Genomic DNA, 19318 nt, shown 5'->3' with positions numbered 1-19318 from the left:
AAATAAGACCTTGTAAGTATTTTGCAGTCATAGCAGCAAAGTACAATCACAGCTGTTGCTATTTACTAAAACCATGTATTCAAGGTGTAACGCTGCAGTTGTATTGAGTTATGTCCCTTGTAAAAACTTTTAATACGTTTCATAAATTTATGTTTACTGTTCAGAACAGGAGGCTAAAGTTATTGCATTGTATTTGTACTTTTAGCTGTTGTGTCCTACACCTGAATAAACTTCCCTGTGTCTTTATCTGTTTGTCTATCTGACTGTCTTTACGACGTATGTACAAACAGGAAATATTTCTTCTTGAGATTAGCACGTGAACAATCACATTGTGCGAGTATGACTTTGAGAGTAAACTTGCCCCTTGGTGTAGGTCACAGGTACGAGCTTAGATACTTTTTACATCTGATATATGTGAATACAGTACATGTAAAGTGCAGTGGTTAAGTATATGCTGCTACATACTTAGATCACCAATGACAGGACTGTATGCCACATCAGGTAAGTTGAGATAACCTGGTGTTCTTTGCACCCGGGACATGGTGACACTGACTGCGTAACGATAACCCAATATGTGTATACTTGTACTTGTACCTCACGCCAGCCAGTCAGTAATAGAAAGCGTCGTGTCGTAGCAAGAGGTACACGCACACATCACGCTAACGGACAAGGACATCTCAGGGGATATTGTACATTCTGAGAATGGCCGAGTTTAAATGTCTTTCCTGGTTGCTGACATGTACCTACCTGATCTGTGTTTGTAACTGCCAGGACAGTATTGTGTCTGTCATACAAAAAATGGACCAGTTTGAGGAAGATCTGTTTCATAACAAGGAGGACATGATCCGTATGGAGAAAAGGATACGAAATATCATAGATGTCGCTGAGACATCATTGAGAGCTGAATTGAAGGAAAACATACGGGATCAAGTGAGAGAAGCCATGGCCGAGATTCTACAAGGGGAGTCTCTTCAAGACATGGTGAAAAGTCAGGTCGTCTCTGAATTGCGGCATCTGAAACAGGGCTACCATCAGATGAAGAGACAATTGCGTCATGTCTCTAGATCCCTCAAAGACTTTCAGGACGAGACGGGCGAATTTCATGAATCTGTGCTGAAGAAAGCAGATGTGTGGAATCGAGAAAACTCAAGTAATACCTGTGTCAGAGATAAACACAGACTGGAAATAGAACTACGGAAGAGTGATATTTTTGCTGCTGATCTACAGACAAATATTGAACGATTCATAGTATTGAACGAGACATGCCAGTCCCAAATATCACAACTTAAAACAGCTCTTGCCGTGCCTACTTTAGCCCCCGCCCCTGTAAATGTCACCTCAATCCCCAAAACACCAGTGTCAACCACGTCAGTGACGACACCAAGGCCAGAGGGGGAGAAAAGTAGGATCCTGATTGCTCCAGGCTGGTCAGACACCCAGCACCAGTTCCGTCAACTCAACATTCACAGTAACTCACTTAGTGTCTATCAGTATCACACCATGAAGCTGGTGACATATGTTGCATACGTAGCTAGGACAAAGAAACTTCTGATAGGATTACGGAGCCCTGATAAAATAGTGTCATCTACACTGGATACAAGTCACGTGACGGTGCTAAGAGAAGGTGTAGAGACATATGGCATGGCAGTGGATGAAGATCGGGACATTGTATTCATAGCCACGTATCAACCACGATACTCAATCAGCCGCATGTCTACACAGGGGAAAGACTTTACTGCCATCATTGACCTATCCAAGTACGGAAGCTATCCAGCGAAAATAACACTTGACACAAGGAGAAAGAGGATATATGGGTGTAATCGCGGGAAACTGTTCACAGTGACCTATGATGGTCAAGGTCTCGCAACATTAGCCACAGGAAGTAGCATGTATGCTGTAACCCTAGACCAAGCAGCTGGTGTGTTGTATTATAGCATTGACAAGAAACTGATGAAGATGACAGTGTCCACTAATGTGAGTACAGAGGTGACCACACTGAGCGCCGTCCCCTGGAACATGAGACTGTATAGAGGCACCATCTACTTCAGTGGCTATAATTCTCCTATTGTAGGTGCAGTGGATGTGACATACAACACTGTTGCATACACTCTCCAGTCTATATCCATGAAGGGGACTGGTGCTTTACTTTTGTGTTTGATTCCCTGAATTCTATGATGTATATTCTACTATGAATTTGGAAAATACTCATCTCTGTAGTTTCGAATCACAAAAAAACAACTCTGATTAAAACAGCTAATTTGGCGGCCACATCACCACGGAAACTGATATTTATAGAAGTACTTTTTTCTCAGTCATTGTTGGTAGACATTTTGAAATAATGATATGTACAAATATACGTTACAATGTGCAGAGGTGCGGTCATTCAAAGCACGAGTGGAAATAGATATTCTGAAGGAAAACACGATGGAAACCGACTGAGTGAGTTTATTTCAAGTTTTGGGGACAACAGTGAGCTTGAAATTAGGCGCCTTTCTTTATCCGACTGTGACGTCACATCATTTGCGTCACAATGAGCGATGTGACGTCATAATAGTGACAGTACGTTTATCAAGCTCCTTCCCAGCGCGAGACACCTTCGTTACACTCTCGGTAACATCGCGATAGTTTAGAGATCTCCTCGAATGAGCTATCGCTATGAGGAGCATGTACGTTTATCTCTTATTCTATTATGAATTTGGAAATAACTCGATTCTGATTGGTCAATCAGAGGTTGTCAAATCACAATAAACCCCCTCTTATTGAAACAGACGATTTGACGGCCGCATCACAGCGGGAGATAATATTAATAGAATAGTATTGTTTTATGTCATTGACGGTAGGCATATTTCGGTAGGCTGCACGTTCGGTTCCAAATTCAATTTAGCGCGGTTAAATCTACAGGTAACCCAGCTCTACAGTTTGTTTATCTTCTACATTTTCCAACACACGAATATTTGAACCTCCATGTATGTCCATCATATATCAGTAGATTATTGGACTCATTTCGTTTATTTGAAGTCGGCAAAAGAGTTGATATAACTGTACAGTATCGTGTTCCTGATATAGTGATTTGGGGATTATAGGTTCGATATAAAATTCAGTTTAGGTTGTAAAGTCATTGATATGTACTGTAAGATTTTATCAATAAATACATTTTCATAGTTCCATTGTTATTATCCGTTTTTCTAACTTACACAAAACAATGCAAGCTTCTGTACGAATTATCTCTGCTGACACTAAGGCAGCCGCCGTCTTTATATTCCGGGAGGGGCTTTGGGTTGTTTTTGAACTAATAACTTGTTTCAGAAGAAAATGGAAGATATTAATTTGACCTCAGTTTATAAAAAAAAACACATAATTATCTGTTATATAAACATCTATCTATTGTTATGTATATATATTATGCTCATACCTAGTTTGTACATCATTTGCTTGATAACGGTGTTAGAATCTACACCGAAACGTCTCCCAATTGTAATAAAGAAGTTGCTCATCCATAACAATTTTGTCTTAGGTAAAATTAGTGGGACACAGATAACAATGTTAAAACAATGATGGGGACATACAGTAATGTTAACACAATGGGTGTGACACACATGGACATGTTAACACACTGACTGTGACACACATATAAATGTTAACACAAAGAGTGTGACATACGGGCACAAGTTAACACAATTGGTGTGACACACATATACATGTTAACATAAAGGGGATGGCACACATAGACATGTTAACACAATGAGTGTAACACACCGTCAAGTAAACACAGGAGTGGGACACACAGTCATGTTAACACAATGGGTGTGACACGGTCATTTTAACACAGGAGTGTGACTAACAGACATGTTAACACAAGGAGTGTGACAAACATTCTGCCAACATGTATCCATGTGTCGCACTCATTCTGTTAACATGTCCCCGTGTGTCACACTCATTGTGTTAACATGTGTCTGTGTGTCACACTCATTCTGTTAACATGTGCCCGTGTCTCACACACATTGTGTTAACATGTGTCTGTGTGTCACACTCAGTATGTTAACATGTCTATGTGTGCCATATCCATTGTGTAAACACGACTGTGTGTCACACTCAGTATGTCAACATGTCTATGTGTGCCATATCCATTGTGTAAACACGACGGTGTGTCACACTCATTCTATTAACATGTATATGTGCGTCCCACTCATTCATTCAACGTGTATCCACTTGTCAAACTAATCCCGTTAACATGTCTATGTGTGTCCCAATCATTCCGTTAACATGTCTTCATGTGTCGCACTTCGTGTGTTAAGATGTATCCTTGTATCGCACTCAGTGTGTTAACATGTCTCTATGTGTCGCAGTCAGATTGTTAACATGTCTCAATGTGTTGCAGTCAGAGTGTTAACATGTCTCAATGTGTCGCACTTAGTGTGTTAAGATGTATCCTTGTGTCGCACTCAGAGTGTTAACATGTCACCATGTGTCGCAGTCAGAGCGTTAAAATGTCACCATGTGTAGCAGTCAGAGTGTTAGCATGTCTCCATGTGTAGCAGTCAGAGTGTTAGCATGTCTCCGTGTGTTGCAGTCAGAGTGTTAGCATGTCACCATGTGTCGCAGTCAGAGCGTTAACATGTCTCCGTGTGTAGCAGTCAGAGTGTTAACATGTCACCATGTGTCGCAGTCAGAGCGTTAACATGTCTCCATGTGTAGCAGTCAGAGTGTTGGCATGTCACCATGTGTAGCAGTCAGAGTGTTAGCATGTCTCCATGTGTAGCAGTCAGAGTGTTAGCATGTCTCCATGTGTAGCAGTCAGAGTGCTAGCATGTCTCCGTGTGTAGCAGTCAGAGTGTTAACATGTCTCCATGTGTAGCAGTCAGAGTGTTAGCATGTCTCCATGTGTAGCAGTCAGAGTGTTCACATGTCACCATGTGTCGCAGTCAGAGCGTTAGCATGTCTCCGTGTGTAGCAGTCAGAGTATTAACATGTCACCATGTGTCGCACTTAGTGTGTTAAGATGTATCCTTGTGTCGCAGTCAGAGCGTTAACATGTCTCCATGTGTAGCAGTCAGAGTGTTGGCATGTCACCATGTGTAGCAGTCAGAGTGTTAGCATGTCTCCATGTGTAGCAGTCAGAGTGTTAGCATGTCTCCATGTGTAGCAGTCAGAGTGTTAGCATGTCTCCGTGTGTAGCAGTCAGAGTGTTAACATGTCTCCATGTGTAGCAGTCAGAGTGTTAGCATGTCTCCATGTATAGCAGTCAGAGTGTTAGCATGTCACCATGTGTCGCAGTCAGAGCGTTAGCATGTCTCCGTGTGTAGCAGTCAGAGTATTAACATGTCACCATGTGTCGCAGTCAGAGTGTTAGCATTTCTCCATTTGTAGCAGTCAGAGTGTTAGCATGTCTCCGTGTGTCGCACTTCGTGTGTTAAGATGTCTCCGTGTGTCGCAAGCAGTGTGTTAACATGTTTCCGTATGTTGCAGTCAGAGTGTTAACATGTCTCCGTGTGTCGCAGTCAGAGTGTTAAACACGCTCCGTTTGCCACAGTCGGAGTGTTAACATGTCTCCATGTGTCGCAGTCAGAGTGTTAAACACGCTCCGTTTGTCACAGTCGGAGTGTTAGCATGTCTCCATGTGTAGCAGTCAGAGTGTTAGCATGTCTCCGTGTGTCGCACTTCGTGTGTTAAGATGTCTCCGTGTGTCGCAAGCAGTGTGTTAACATGTTTCCGTATGTTGCAGTCAGAGTGTTAACATGTTTCCATGTGTCGCAGTCAGAGTGTTAAACACGCTCCGTTTGCCACAGTCAGAGTGTTAACATGTCTCCGTGTGTCGCAGTCAGATAGTTAGCATGTCTCCATGTGTTGCAGTCAGAGTGTGAAACACGCTCCGCGTGTCACAGTCGGAGTGTTAACATGTCTCCGTGTGTCGCAGTCAGAGTGTTAACATGTCTCCGTGTGTCGCAGTCAGATAGTTAGCATGTCTCCATGTGTTGCAGTCAGAGTGTGAAACACGCTCCGCGTGTCACAGTCGGAGTGTTAACATGTCTCCAAGTGTCGCAGTCAGAGTGTTAACATGTCTCCGTGTGTCGCAGTCAGAGTGTTAACATGTCTCCGTGTGTCGCAGTCAGATAGTTAGCATGTCTCCATGTGTTGCAGTCAGAGTGTGAAACACGCTCCGCGTGTCACAGTCGGAGTGTTAACATGTCTCCGTGTGTCGCAGTCAGAGTGTTAAACACGATCCGTTTGCCACAGTAGGAGTGTTAACATGTCTCCATGTGTCGCAGTCAGAGTGTTAAACACGCTCCGTGTGTCGCAGTCAGAGTATTAACATGTCTCCGTGTGTCGCAGTCAGATTGTTAGCATGTCTCCATGTGTTGCAGTCAGAGTGTGAAACACGCTCCGCGTGTCACAGTCGGAGTGTTAACATGTCTCCAAGTGTCGCAGTCAGAGTGTTAACATGTCTCCGTGTGTCGCAGTCAGAGTGTTAACATGTCTCCGTGTGTCGCAGTCAGATAGTTAGCATGTCTCCATGTGTTGCAGTCAGAGTGTGAAACACGCTCCGCGTGTCACAGTCGGAGTGTTAACATGTCTCCAAGTGTCGCAGTCAGAGTGTTAACATGTCTCCGTGTGTCGCAGTCAGAGTGTTACCATGTCTCTGTGTGTCGCACTCATAGTGTTAGCATGTCTCCGTATGTCACACTTATTGGCTTAAAAACATGTCTCCGAGTGTCACACCTATTCTGTTGATATGTCTCCGTATTGCGCACACCGTGTGTTGCACTCAGTGTGTTAACATGTATCCGTGTGTCGGACTGATTGTGTTAACGTGTCTCCGTGTTAATACGGTCATTCCGTAAATGTGAAATATCTTTGTACAATTCAAAAAAAAACTTTCTGACAAAATGATCCGTTGTACAGTAGTCTGGTTGTGTACAGAATGTGATTGTGGTTAAATGTAAGATGCCTATCATAATATATTGAAGTGTAAAACAAATACCTGTTGTTTCGAAATACGTATTTACCCAATACTGTTCGTCCTTATAATGAAAATAAGACCTTGTAAGTATTTTGCAGTCATAGCAGCAAAGTACAATCACAACTGTTGCTATTCACTAAAACCATGTATTCAAGGTGTAACACTGCAGTTGTGTTGAGTAATGTCCCTTGTAAACACTTTTATGTGCGCTTCATAAATTTATGTTTACTGTTGAGAACTGGAAGCTAAAGTTATTGCATTGTGTTTGTACTTTTAGCTATTGTGCCCTACAACTGAATAAACATGCCTGTGTGTTTGTCTGTTTGTCTTTCTGACTGTCTTTACGTCGTATGTACAAACAGGAAATAGTTCTTCTTGAGATTAGCACGTGAACAATCATATTGGTGCGAGTATGACTTTGAGAGTAAACTTGCCCTTTGGTGTAGGTCACAGGTACGAGCGCGTGTTTATTATCAGTTAGCTCCCTCGACAAGCATGTGATACTTGGGGTCATTTAGTTCAAGGTGAGATCATAGATCAAAGTACTCCCTTAGGCCAAGAATTATTCGTCAGTCTTGCAAAGTGAGAAGTGAGGAAACGGAAGAATTGCAGATTGAGAACTAAAAAATTCAAATTATATTTGGCAATATATTTTGATTGGAAAAGGTGATGAAAATGCAGGTTTTAAATTTTAGGGGCAAGAGAGAATGTGCAGTAATCTTTTGCGTCACAATGGGGAGGAGACGTCGATATCATGGATTGCTGTGATGAACTAAAACATGCGTTATTTTAATAAGGATGGCCACTTTTTACATCTAATATATGTGAATACAGTCCATGTAAAGTGCAGTGTTTAAGTATATGCTGCTACATACTTAGAACACCAATGATAGGACTGTATGTCACATCAGGTAAGTTGAGATAACCTAGCTAGTGTTCTTTGCACCCGGGACACGGTGACACTGACTGCGTAATGATAACCCAATATGTGTATACATGTACTTGTACCTCACGCCAGCCACTCAGTAGTAGAAAGCGTCGTGTCATACCCAGAGGTACACGCACACATCACGCTAACAGACAAGGGCATCTCAGGGGATATTGTACATTCTGAAAATGGCTGAGTTTAAATGTCTTTCCCTTGTGGCCGACATGTACCTACCTGATCTGTGTTTGTAACTGCCAGGACAGTATTGTGTCTGTCATACAAAAAATGGACCAGTTTGAGGAAGATCTGTTTCGTAACAAGGAGGACATGATCCGTATGGAGAAAAGGATACGAAATATCATAGATGTCGCTGAGATATCATTGAGAACTGAATTGAAGGAAAACATACGGGATCAGGTGAGAGAAGCCATGGCCGAGATTCTACAAGGGGAGTCTCTTCAAGACATGGTGAAAAGTCAGGTCGTCTCTGAATTGCAGCATCTGAAACAGGGCTACCATCAGATGAAGAGACAATTGCGTCATGTTTCAAGATCACTCAAAAACTTTCAGGACGAGACGGGTGAATTTCATGAATCTGTGCTGAAGAAAGCAGATGTGTGGAAGCTAGAAAACTCAAGTAATACCTGTGTCAGAGATAAACACAGACTGGAAATAGAACAACGCATGAGATATTTTTGCTGCTGATCTACAGAAAAATATTGAACGATTCATGGTATTGAACGAGACATGCCAGTCCCAAATATCACAACTTAAAACAGCTCTTGCTATGCCTGCTTCATCCCCCGCCCCTGTAAATGTCACCTCAATCCCCAAATATCCAGTGTCAACCACGTCAGTGACGACACCCAGGCCAGAGGAGGAGAAAAGTAGGATCCTGATTGCTCCATTCGGGTCACCAGTTCCGTCAACTCAACATTCACAGTAACTCACTTAGTGTCAATCAATATCACACCATGAAGCTGGTGACATATGTTGCATACATAGCTTGGACAAAGAAACTTCTGATAGGATTACGGAACCCTGATAAAATAGTGTCATCTACACTGGATACAAGTCACGTGACGGTGCTGAGAGAAGGTGTAGAGACATATGGCATGGCAGTGGATGAAGATCGGGACATTGTATTCATAGCCACATTTCAACCACAAAAGTCAATCAGACGCATGTCTACACAGGGGAAAGACTTTACTGCCATCATTGACTTATCCAAGTACGGAAGCTTTCCAAGGGAAATAACACTTGACACAAGGAGAAAGAGGATATATGGGTGTAATAGCTGGAAACTGTTCACAGTGACATATGATGGTCAAGGTCTGGCAACATTAGCCACAGGAAGTAACATGCGTGCTGTAACCCTAGATCAGCCAGCTGGTGTGTTGTATTATAACATTGAGAAGAAACTGATGAAGATGACAGTGTCCACTTACATGTATGTGAGTACAGAGGTGACCACACTGAGCGCCGTCCCCTGGAACATGAGACTGTATAGAGGCACCATCTACTTCAGTTGCTATAATTCTCCTATTGTAGGTGCAGTGGATGTGACATACAACACTGTTGCATACACTCTCCACTCAATATCCATGAAGAGGGTTTCTACTTTACTTATGTGTTTGATTCCCTGAATTCTACAATGGATATTCTACTATGAATTTGGAAAATACTCAACTCTGTAGTTTCGAATCACAAAAAACAACTCTGATTAAAACAGCTGATTTGGCGGCCACATCACCACGGAAACTGATATTTATAGAAGTACTTTTTTCTCAGTCATTGTTGGTAGACATTTTGAAATAATGATATGTACAAATATACGTTACAATGTGTAAGAGGTGCGGTCATTCAAAGCACGAGTGGAAATAGATATTCTGAAGGAAAACATGATGGAAACCGACTGAGTGAGAGTATTTCAAGTTTTTGGGACAACAGTGAGCTTAAAATTAGGCGCCTTTCTATATCCGACTGTGACGTCACATCATTTGCTTCACAATGAGCGATGTGACGTCATAATAATGATGCGCTGTGTTGATTAGAACACAGTACGTTTATCAAGCTCCTTCCCAGCGCGAGACACCTTCGTTACACACTCGGTAACATACCGATAGTTTAGAGAGCTCCTCGAATGGGCTATCGCTGCGAGGAGCATGTACGTTTATCACTTATTCTATTATAAATTTGGAAATTACTCGATTCTGATTGGTCAATCAGAGGTTGTCAAATCACAATAAACCCCCTCTGATTGAAACAGACGATTTGACGGCCGCATCACCGCGAGAGATAATATTAATAGAATAGTATTGTTTTCAATCATTGACGGTAGGCATATTTCGGTAGGCTGCACGTTCGGTTCCAAATTCAATTTAGCGGGGTTAAATCTACAGGTAACCCAGCTCTACAGTTTTATTTATCTTCTTCATTTTCCAACACACGAATATTTGAACTTCCATAATCGTATGTCCATCATATATCAGTAGATTATTGGACTCAAGTCGGCAAAAGAGTTGATGTAACTGTACAGCATCGTGGGACTTGGGTTGTTTTGTTTTGTTTTGTGGGTTAATTTGTTTCAGAAGAAAATGGAAGATATTAATTTGACCTCAGGTTTTCCCCAAAAGCCTATTGTCCGTGGAGCTTGCTGGGTTTCTTGAAAATACTCTAATGTGAAAAACCTTCATTGTTCGGCTCTTCATTTCACAGAAATACATTGCATGGGTTGAAGAAGAGGCTGAAGACATAGCCCCAGAATATTATACAAATAATTACTCTTGACGAAGGGGTCGGGTCCTCGGGTACAATGACCTCGTCAAGAGTAATCATTCATTTCGGTATACCGAAATTCACTTTAAAGTGCAAATTTCTTTTGCATATCACACGTGACCAGAATTTTACCTTGTTTGTGCATACTCAGGCGCAGTGGTGACTTAGCATAAATCACTGCCACAGGCTAATTCGCATATCACGTGACTGTACTTTTCTCTTTCTTGTGAACAAAAACGCTTATTCTGAAATCAGAACAGACTGGCCTGTTGCAAGTATTTTGAGGCGCTTTTCATATTGTTTTCCATTATTATATAGATACGCTACTACTACTGCGACAGTGAGGTGCATGACAATATATATATATGCATCAAAGTGACCGTATTGCTAGCTCTCCATAGGGCTTCGATGACAGCACGTGGGGTCTTCAGCCAATGTGGAAAACTACGCAAATGGAAATAGTTTTTCACGTTTTAGGATATTTTCTTAATAAAAGTTAACCATTCTTTGATATATGTGTATCTAGATGTGTACATTGACAATGAGTGTCACCCTCATTCTGTAAACAGTAAACATGTCTCCGTGTGTCACACTCCTGTGTGTTAACATGTCTATGTGTACACTACCCATTGTGTTAACACGACTGTGTTTCATACTCATTCTATTAACATGTATATGTTTGTCCCACTCATTCATTTAACGTGTATCCATTTGTCCCACTCATTCCGTTAACATGTCTCTGTGTGTCCCACTCATTTCGTTAACGTGTATCTATGTGTCGCACTCAGTGTGATAACATGTCTCCATGTGTCGCAGTCAGAGTGTTAACATGTCTCCATGTGTCGCACTCAGAGTGTTAGCATGTCTCCATGTGTCGCAGTCAGAGTGTTAGCATGTCTCCATGTGTCGCAGTCAGAGTGTTAGCATGTCTCCATGTGTCGCAGTCAGAGTGTTAGCATGTCTCCGTGTCTAGCAGTCAGAGTGTTTACATGTCTCCATGTGTCGCAGTCAGAGTGTTAGCATGTCTCCATGTGTCGCAGTCAGAGTGTTAGCATGTCTCCATGTGTCGCAGTCAGAGTGTTAACATGTCTCCATGTGTTACAGTCAGAGTGTTAGCATGTCTCCATGTGTCGCACTCAGAGTGTTAGCATGTCTCCATGTGTCGCAGTCAGAGTGTTAACATGTCTCCATGTGTCGCAGTCAGAGTGTTAGCATGTCTCCATGTGTCGCAGTCAGAGTGTTAACATGTCTCCATGTGTCGCAGTCAGAGTGTTAGCATGTCTCCATGTGTCGCAGTCAGAGTGTTAGCATGTCTCCATGTTTCGCATTCAGTGTGTTATCGTCTCACCGTATGTCACACTCATTGGCTTAATAACATGTCTCCGTGTGTTGCAGTCAGAGTGTTAGCATGTCTCCATGTGTCGCACTCAGTGTGTTAACATGTCTCCATGTGTCGCAGTCAGAGTGTTAACATGTCTCCATGTGTTGCAGTCAGAGTGTTAACATGTCTCCATGTGTCGCAGTCAGAGTGTTAACATGTCTCCATGTGTCGCAGTCAGATTGTTAACATGTCTCTGTGTGTCGCACTCAGAGTGTTATCATGTCTCCATGTGTCGCAGTCAGAGTGTTAGCAGGTCTCCATGTGTCGCACTCAGAGTGTTACCATGTCTCCATGTGTCGCATTCAGTGTGTTAACATGTCACCGTATGTCACACTCATTGGCTTAAAAACATGTCTATGTGTGTGTCACACTCATTGGGTTAACGTTTCTTCGTTTCTTCACTCAGTGTGTTAACATCTTTCCGTGTGTCTGATTGATTTTGTTAACGTGTCTCCGAGTGTTGCACTGATTCTGTTAACATGTCTTTGTATTGTGCACACTGTGTGTTACATTCAGTGTGTTAAAATGTCTGAGCGTATCGCACGCATTCTGTTAACATGTCTCCATGTGTCGCACTGATTATGTTAACATGTCTCCGTGTGTCGGACTGATTGTGTTAACATGTCTCTGTGTGTCGGACTGATTGTGTTAACATGTCTCCGAGTGTCACACTCATTCTGTTAACATGTCTCCGTGTGTCGGACTGATTGTGTTAACATTTGTCCGTGTGTCGGACTGATTGTGTTAACATGTCTCCGAGTGTCACACTCATTCTGTTAACATGTCTTCGTATTGCGCACACCTTATATTGCACTCAGTGTGTTAACATGTCTGTGCGTATCGCACGCATTCTGTTAACATGTCTCCGTGTGTCGGACTGATTGTGTTAACATGTCTTCGAGTGTCACACTCATTCTGTTAACATGTCTCCGTGTGTCGAACTGATTGTGTTAACATGTCTCCGAGTGTCACACTGATTGTGTTAACATGTCTCCGAGTGTCACACTGATTGTGTTATCATGTCTCCGTGTGTCGGTCTGATTGTGTTAACATGTCTCCGAGTGTCACACTCATCCTGTTAACATGTCTTCGTATTGCGCACACCTTGTATTGCACTCAGTGTGTTAACATGTCTGTGCGTATCGCACGCATTCTGTTAACATGTCTCCGTGTGTCGGACTGATTGTGTTAACATGTCTCCGTGTGTCGTACTCATGGTGTTAACGTGTCTCCGTGTGTCACACTCATTGTGTTAACATGTTTCCATGTGTCACACTCATTCTGTTTACGTGTTTGTATGTGTCGGACTCATTGTGTTAATGTTCACTGTCGCACACTGCGCATTTCCTCATAACACAATCTACTCCTGACAACCTTCTCCGGAACAACGTTTAACGATGACTCATTGTTCACCAATTGTGTGACCTTAAAATTTAATATGATGAAACACTTCACTAGAGAAACGTAAATTACATATAAATCCTTAATACAGTCATTCCGTAAATGTAAAATATCTATTCACAATTTAAAAATAAACTTTCTGAAAACAGGATCCGTTGTACAGTAGTCTGGTTGTGTACAGAGTGTGATTGTGGTTAAATGTAAGATTCGTATCATATTATATTGAAGTGTAAAACAAATACCTGTTGTTACGAAATAAGGATTTACCCATTACTGCTCGTCCTTATAATGTAAATAAGACCTTGTAAGTATTTTACAGTCATAGCAGCAAAGTACAATCACAACTGTTGCTATTCACTAAAACCATGTATTCAAGGTGTAACACTGCAGTTGTGTTGAGTTATGTCCCTTGTAAACACTTTTATGTACGCTTCATGAATTTATGTTTACTGTTCAGAACAGGAGGCTAAAGTTATTGCATTGTATTTGTACTTTTAGCTATTGTGTCCTACAACTGAATAAACATGCCTGTGTGTTTGTCTGTTTGTCTATCTGACTGTCTTTACGTCGTATGTACAAACAGGACATATTTCTTCTTGAGATTAGCACGTGAACAATCACATGGTGCGAGTATGACTTTGAGAGTAAACTTGCCCTTTGGTGTAGGTCACAGGTACGAGCGCGTGTTTATTATCAGTTAGCTCCCTCGACAAGCATGTGATACTTAGGGCATTTAGTTGAAGTAGAGATCATAGATATAAGTACTCCCTTAGGCCAAGAATTATTCGTCAGTCTTGCAAAGTGAGAAGTGAAAAAACGGAAGAATTGCAGTATTGAGAACTAAAAAATTCAAATGATATTTGGCAATATATTTTGATTAGAAAACGTGATGAAAATGCAGATTTTAAATTTTAGGAGCAAGAGAGAATGTACAGTCATCATTTGCATCACAATGGGGAGGAGACCCTGTTATCGTGGATTGCTGTGATGAACTAAACCATGCGTTGTTTTAATAAGGGCGACCACTTCTTACATCTAATATATGTGAATACAGTACAAGGAAAGTGCAGTGTTTAAGTATATGCTGCTACATACTTAGATCAGCAATGATAGGACTGTATTCCACATCAGGTAAGTTGAGATAACCTGGTGCTCTTTGCACCCGGGACATGGTAACACTGACTGTGTAATGAGGGGGGGGGGGGGGGGGGGAAGGGGGGGGGAAGGGGGGGGGGGGGGGGACTTGGGTTGTTTTATTTAGTTTTGTGGGTTAATTTGTTTCAGAAGACAATGGAAGTTATTAATTTGACCTCAGGTTTTCCCCAAAAGCCTATTGTCCGTGGAGCTTTCTGGGTTTCTTGAAAATATTCTAATGTGAAAAACCTTCATTCTTCGGCTCTCCATTTCACAGAAATACATTGCATGCTTTGAAGCAGAGGCTGAAGACATAGCCCCAGAAACTTAAAATGAGTGAGTGATGAAAATGCAGATTTTAAATTTTAGGGGCAAGAGAGAATGTGCAGTCATATTTTGATTCACAATGGGGAGGAGACGTCGATATCATGGATTGCTGTTATGAACTAAACCATGCGTTATTTTAATAAGGATAACCACTTCTTACATCTAATATATGTGAATACAGTACAAGGAAAGTGCAGTGTTTAAGTATATGCTGCTACATACTTAGATCAGCAATGATAGGACTGTATTCCACATCAGGTAAGTTGAGATAACCTGGTGCTCTTTGCACCCGGGACATGGTAACACTGACTGTGTAATGATAACCCAATATGTGTATACATGTACGTGTACCTCACGCCAGCCAGTTAGTAGTAGAACACGTCGTGTCATACATTCTGAGAATGGCCGAGTTTAAATGTCTTTCCTGGTTGCTGACATGTACCTACCTGATCTGTGTTTGTAACTGCCAGGACAGTATTGTGTCTGTCATACAAAAAATGGACCAGTTTGAGGAAGATCTGTTTCATAACAAGGAGGACATGATCCGTATGGAGAAAAGGATACGAAATATCATAGATGTCGCTGAGACATCATTGAGAGCTGAATTGAAGGAAAACATACGGGATCAGGTGAGAGAAGCCATGGCCGAGATTCTACAAGGGGAGTCTCTTCAAGACATGGTGAAAAGTCAGGTCGTCTCTGAATTGCGGCATCTGAAACAGGGCTACCATCAGATGAAGAGACAGTTGCTTCATGTCTCAAGATCCCTCAAAGACTTCCAGGACGAGTCGGGTGAATTTCATGAATCTGTGCTGAAGAAAGCAGATGTGTGGAATCGAGAAAACTCAAGTGATACATGTGTCAGAGATAAACACAGACTGGAAATAGAACTACGGAACAGGGATATTTGTGCTGCTGATCTCCAGAAAAATATTGAACGATTCATGGTATTGAACGAGACATGCCAGTCCCAAATATCACAACTCAAAACAGCTCTTGCTGTGCCTGCTTCATCCCCCGCCCCTGTAAATGTCACCTCAACCCCCAAATCTCCAGTGTCAACCACGTCAGTGACGACACCCAGGCCAGAGGAGGAGAGAAGTAGGATCCTGATTGCTCCAGGCTGGTCATCCACCCAGCACCAGTTCCGTCAACTCAACATTCACAATAACTCACTTAGTGTCTATCAGTATCACACCATGAAGCGTGTGACATGTGTTGCATTCGTAGCAAAGACAAAGAAACTTCTGATAGGATTATGGAGCCCTGTTAAGATAATGTCATCTACACTGGATACAATTCACGTCGCGGTGCTGAGAGAAGGTGTACATACATATGGCATGGCAGTGGATGAAGATCGGGACATTGTATTCATAGCCGCAGATAAACCACAAATGTCAATCAGTCGCATGTCTACACAGGGTAAAGACTTTACTGCCATCATTGACTTATCCAAGTACGGAAGCAATACAAGGCAAATATCACTTGACACAAGGAGAAAGAGGATATATGGGTGTAATCACGGGAAACTGTTCACTATGACCTATGATGGTCAAGGTCTGGCAACATTAGCCACAGGAAGTAGGATGTATGCTGTAACCCTAGATCAGACAGCTGGTGTGTTGTATTATAGCATTGAGAAGAAACTGATGAAGATGACAGTGTCCACTAATGTGAGTACAGAGGTGACCACACTGAGCGCCTTTCCCTGGAACATGAGACTGTATAGAGGCACCATCTACTTCAGTTGCTATAGTTCTCCTATTGTAGGTGCAGTGGATGTGACATACAACACTGTTGCATACACTCTCAAGTCATTATCCATGAAGGGGGCTGGTGCTTTACTTATGTGTTTGATTCCCTGAATGCTACAATGGGTATTCTACTATGAATTTGGAAAATACTCAATTCAGTAGTTTTGAATCACAAAAAACAACTCTATTAAAAGAGCTGATTTGGCAGCAACCTCACGACGGAAACTGATATTAAAAGAAGTACAGACTTTTTTCTCAGTCATTGTTGGTAGACATTTTGAAATAATTAAATGTACAAATATACATTACAATGTGCAGATGTGCGGTCATGCAGAGCACGAGTTGCAATAGATATTGGAAGGAACACGATGGAAACCGACTGAGTGAGTGTATTTCAAGTTTTGGGGACAACAGTGAGCTTGAAATTAGGTGCTTTTCTATATCCGACTGTGACGTCACATCATTTGCTTCACAATGAGCGATGTGACATCATAATTGTGACGTGCTGTGTATATTAACACACAGTACGTTTATGAGCTCCTTCCCAGCGCGTGACACCTTCGTTACACACTCGGTAACATCGCGATAGTTTAGGGAGCTCCTCGAATGGGCTATCGCTGTGAGGAGCATGTACGTTTATCTCTTATTCTATTATAAATTTGGAAATAACTCGGTTCTGATTGGTCAATCAGAGGTTGTCAAATCACAATAAATTTCTGATTGAAACAGCCGATTTGACGGCCGCATCACCACGGGAGATAATATTAATAGAATAGTCGTTTATTTGAAGTCGGCAAAAGAGTTGATATAACTGTACAGCATCGTGTCCCTGATATAGTGATTTGGGGATTATGGGTTTGATATAAAATTCAGTTTAGGTTGTAAAGTCAGTGATATGTACTGTAAGATTTTATCAATAAATACATTTTCATAGTTCCATTGCTATTATCCGTTTTTCCAACTTACACAAAACAATGCAAGCTTTTGTAAGAAATACCTCTGCTGACGCTAAGGCACCCACCGTCTTTATATTCTGGAATGGGACTTGGGTTGTTTTTGAGCTAATAACTTGTTCTAGGAAAAATGGAAGATATTAATTTGACCTCAGTCTGTCCCAAGAAACAGTTGTCTGTGGAGCGTGCTGGGTTTCTTGGAGATACTCTTATGTGAAAAACTGTCATTGTTCGACTCTTCATTTCTCAAAAATACATTGCATGGTTTGAAGCAGAGGCTGAAGACATAGCCCCAGAACATTATACTAATACTTACTCTTGACGAAGGGGTCGGGTTCTCGGGTACAGTGACCTCGTCAAGAGTAATCATTCATTTCGGTATACCGAAATTCACTTTAAAGTGCAAATTTGCATATCACACGTGACCAGAATTTTACCTTGTTTGTGCACACTCAGGCGCAGTGGTGACTTAGCATAAACCACTGCTACAGGCTAATTCGCATATCACGTGTCCGGACTTTTCCCTTTCTTGTGAACAAACACGCTTATTCTGAAATCAGAACAGACTGGCCTATTGCAAGTATTTTGAGGCGCTTTTCATATTGTTTATCATTATTATATAGACGCTACTACAACTGTGACCGTGAGGTGCATGACAATATATATGTATACATCAAAGTGGCCGTATTGCTAGCTCTCCATAGGGCTTCGATGACAGCACGTGGAGTCTACAACCAATGTGGAAAACTACGCAAATGGAAATAGTTTTTCACGTTTTAGGATATTTTCTTAATGAAAGTTAACCATTCTATGATATATGATTATCTAGATGTGAAAATTGAAAATGAGTGTCACCCTTATTGTGTTAACATGTCTTTGTGTCGCACTCCTGTGTTAAACACAATTAGTGGGACACACATAAAAATGTTAAAACAATGATGGGGACATACAGTCATGTTAACACAATGGGTGTGGCACACATAGACATGCTAACACACTGAAAGTGACAAAAGTATACATGTTAACACAATAAGTGGTACATACAGTCATGTTAACACAATGGGTGTGGCACACATAGACATTATAACATACTGACTGTGACACACATATACATGTTAACACAATGAGTGTGACATACGGGCACAAGTTAACACAATTGGTGTGACACACATATACATGTTAACACACTGACCGTGACACACATATACATGTTAACACAATGAGTGTGACATACAGCAACAAGTCAACACAATTGTCGTGACACTCATATACATGTTAACACAATGAGTGTAACAAACCATCAATTTAACACAGGAGTGGGTCACACAGTCATGTTAACACAATGAGTGTAACACAACATCAATTTAACACAGGAGTGGGTCACACAGTCATGTAAACACAATGGGTGTAACACGGTCATTTTAACACAGGAGTGGGTCACACAGTCATGTTAACACAATGGGTGTAACACGGTCATTTTAACACAGGAGTAGGTCACACAGTCATGTTAACACAATGGGTGTAACACGCTCATTTTAACACAGGAATGGGTCGCACAGTCATGTTAACACAATGGGTGTAACAAACCATCAATTTAACACAGGAGTGGGTCACACAGTCATGTTAACACAATGGGTGTAACACCATCAATCTAACACAGGAGTGGGACACACAGTCATGTTAACACAATGGGTGTAACACGGT

General features: G+C 41.6%; 1 protein-coding gene across 1 annotated transcript; it reads left to right on the top strand.

The window, feature by feature from the left end:
• The first annotated feature begins 630 nt into the window (after positions 1-630).
• On the top strand, positions 631-16792 carry LOC125382926. The gene is made up of 2 exons (XM_048401264.1): positions 631-693; positions 15300-16792. The coding sequence occupies exon 2, from the start codon at positions 15309-15311 to the stop codon at positions 16770-16772; it is 1464 nt and encodes a 487-aa protein (XP_048257221.1). The 5' UTR covers positions 631-693; positions 15300-15308; the 3' UTR covers positions 16773-16792.
• The last annotated feature ends 2526 nt before the right edge of the window (positions 16793-19318 follow it).

The sequence above is a fragment of the Haliotis rufescens genome, unplaced genomic scaffold (genome assembly GCF_023055435.1).
Source record: "Haliotis rufescens isolate VD_foot unplaced genomic scaffold, xgHalRufe1.0.p SCAF_21, whole genome shotgun sequence".
NCBI classification, from domain to species: Eukaryota; Metazoa; Mollusca; class Gastropoda; order Lepetellida; family Haliotidae; genus Haliotis; species Haliotis rufescens.
This window is presented reverse-complemented; position numbering and strand designations above follow the sequence as displayed.

Excerpts from the sequence above, each read along its gene's own strand:
- LOC125382926 (XM_048401264.1), top strand. The coding sequence starts at position 15,309 with ATGGCCGAGTTTAAATGTCTTTCCTGGTTGCTGACATGTACCTACCTG.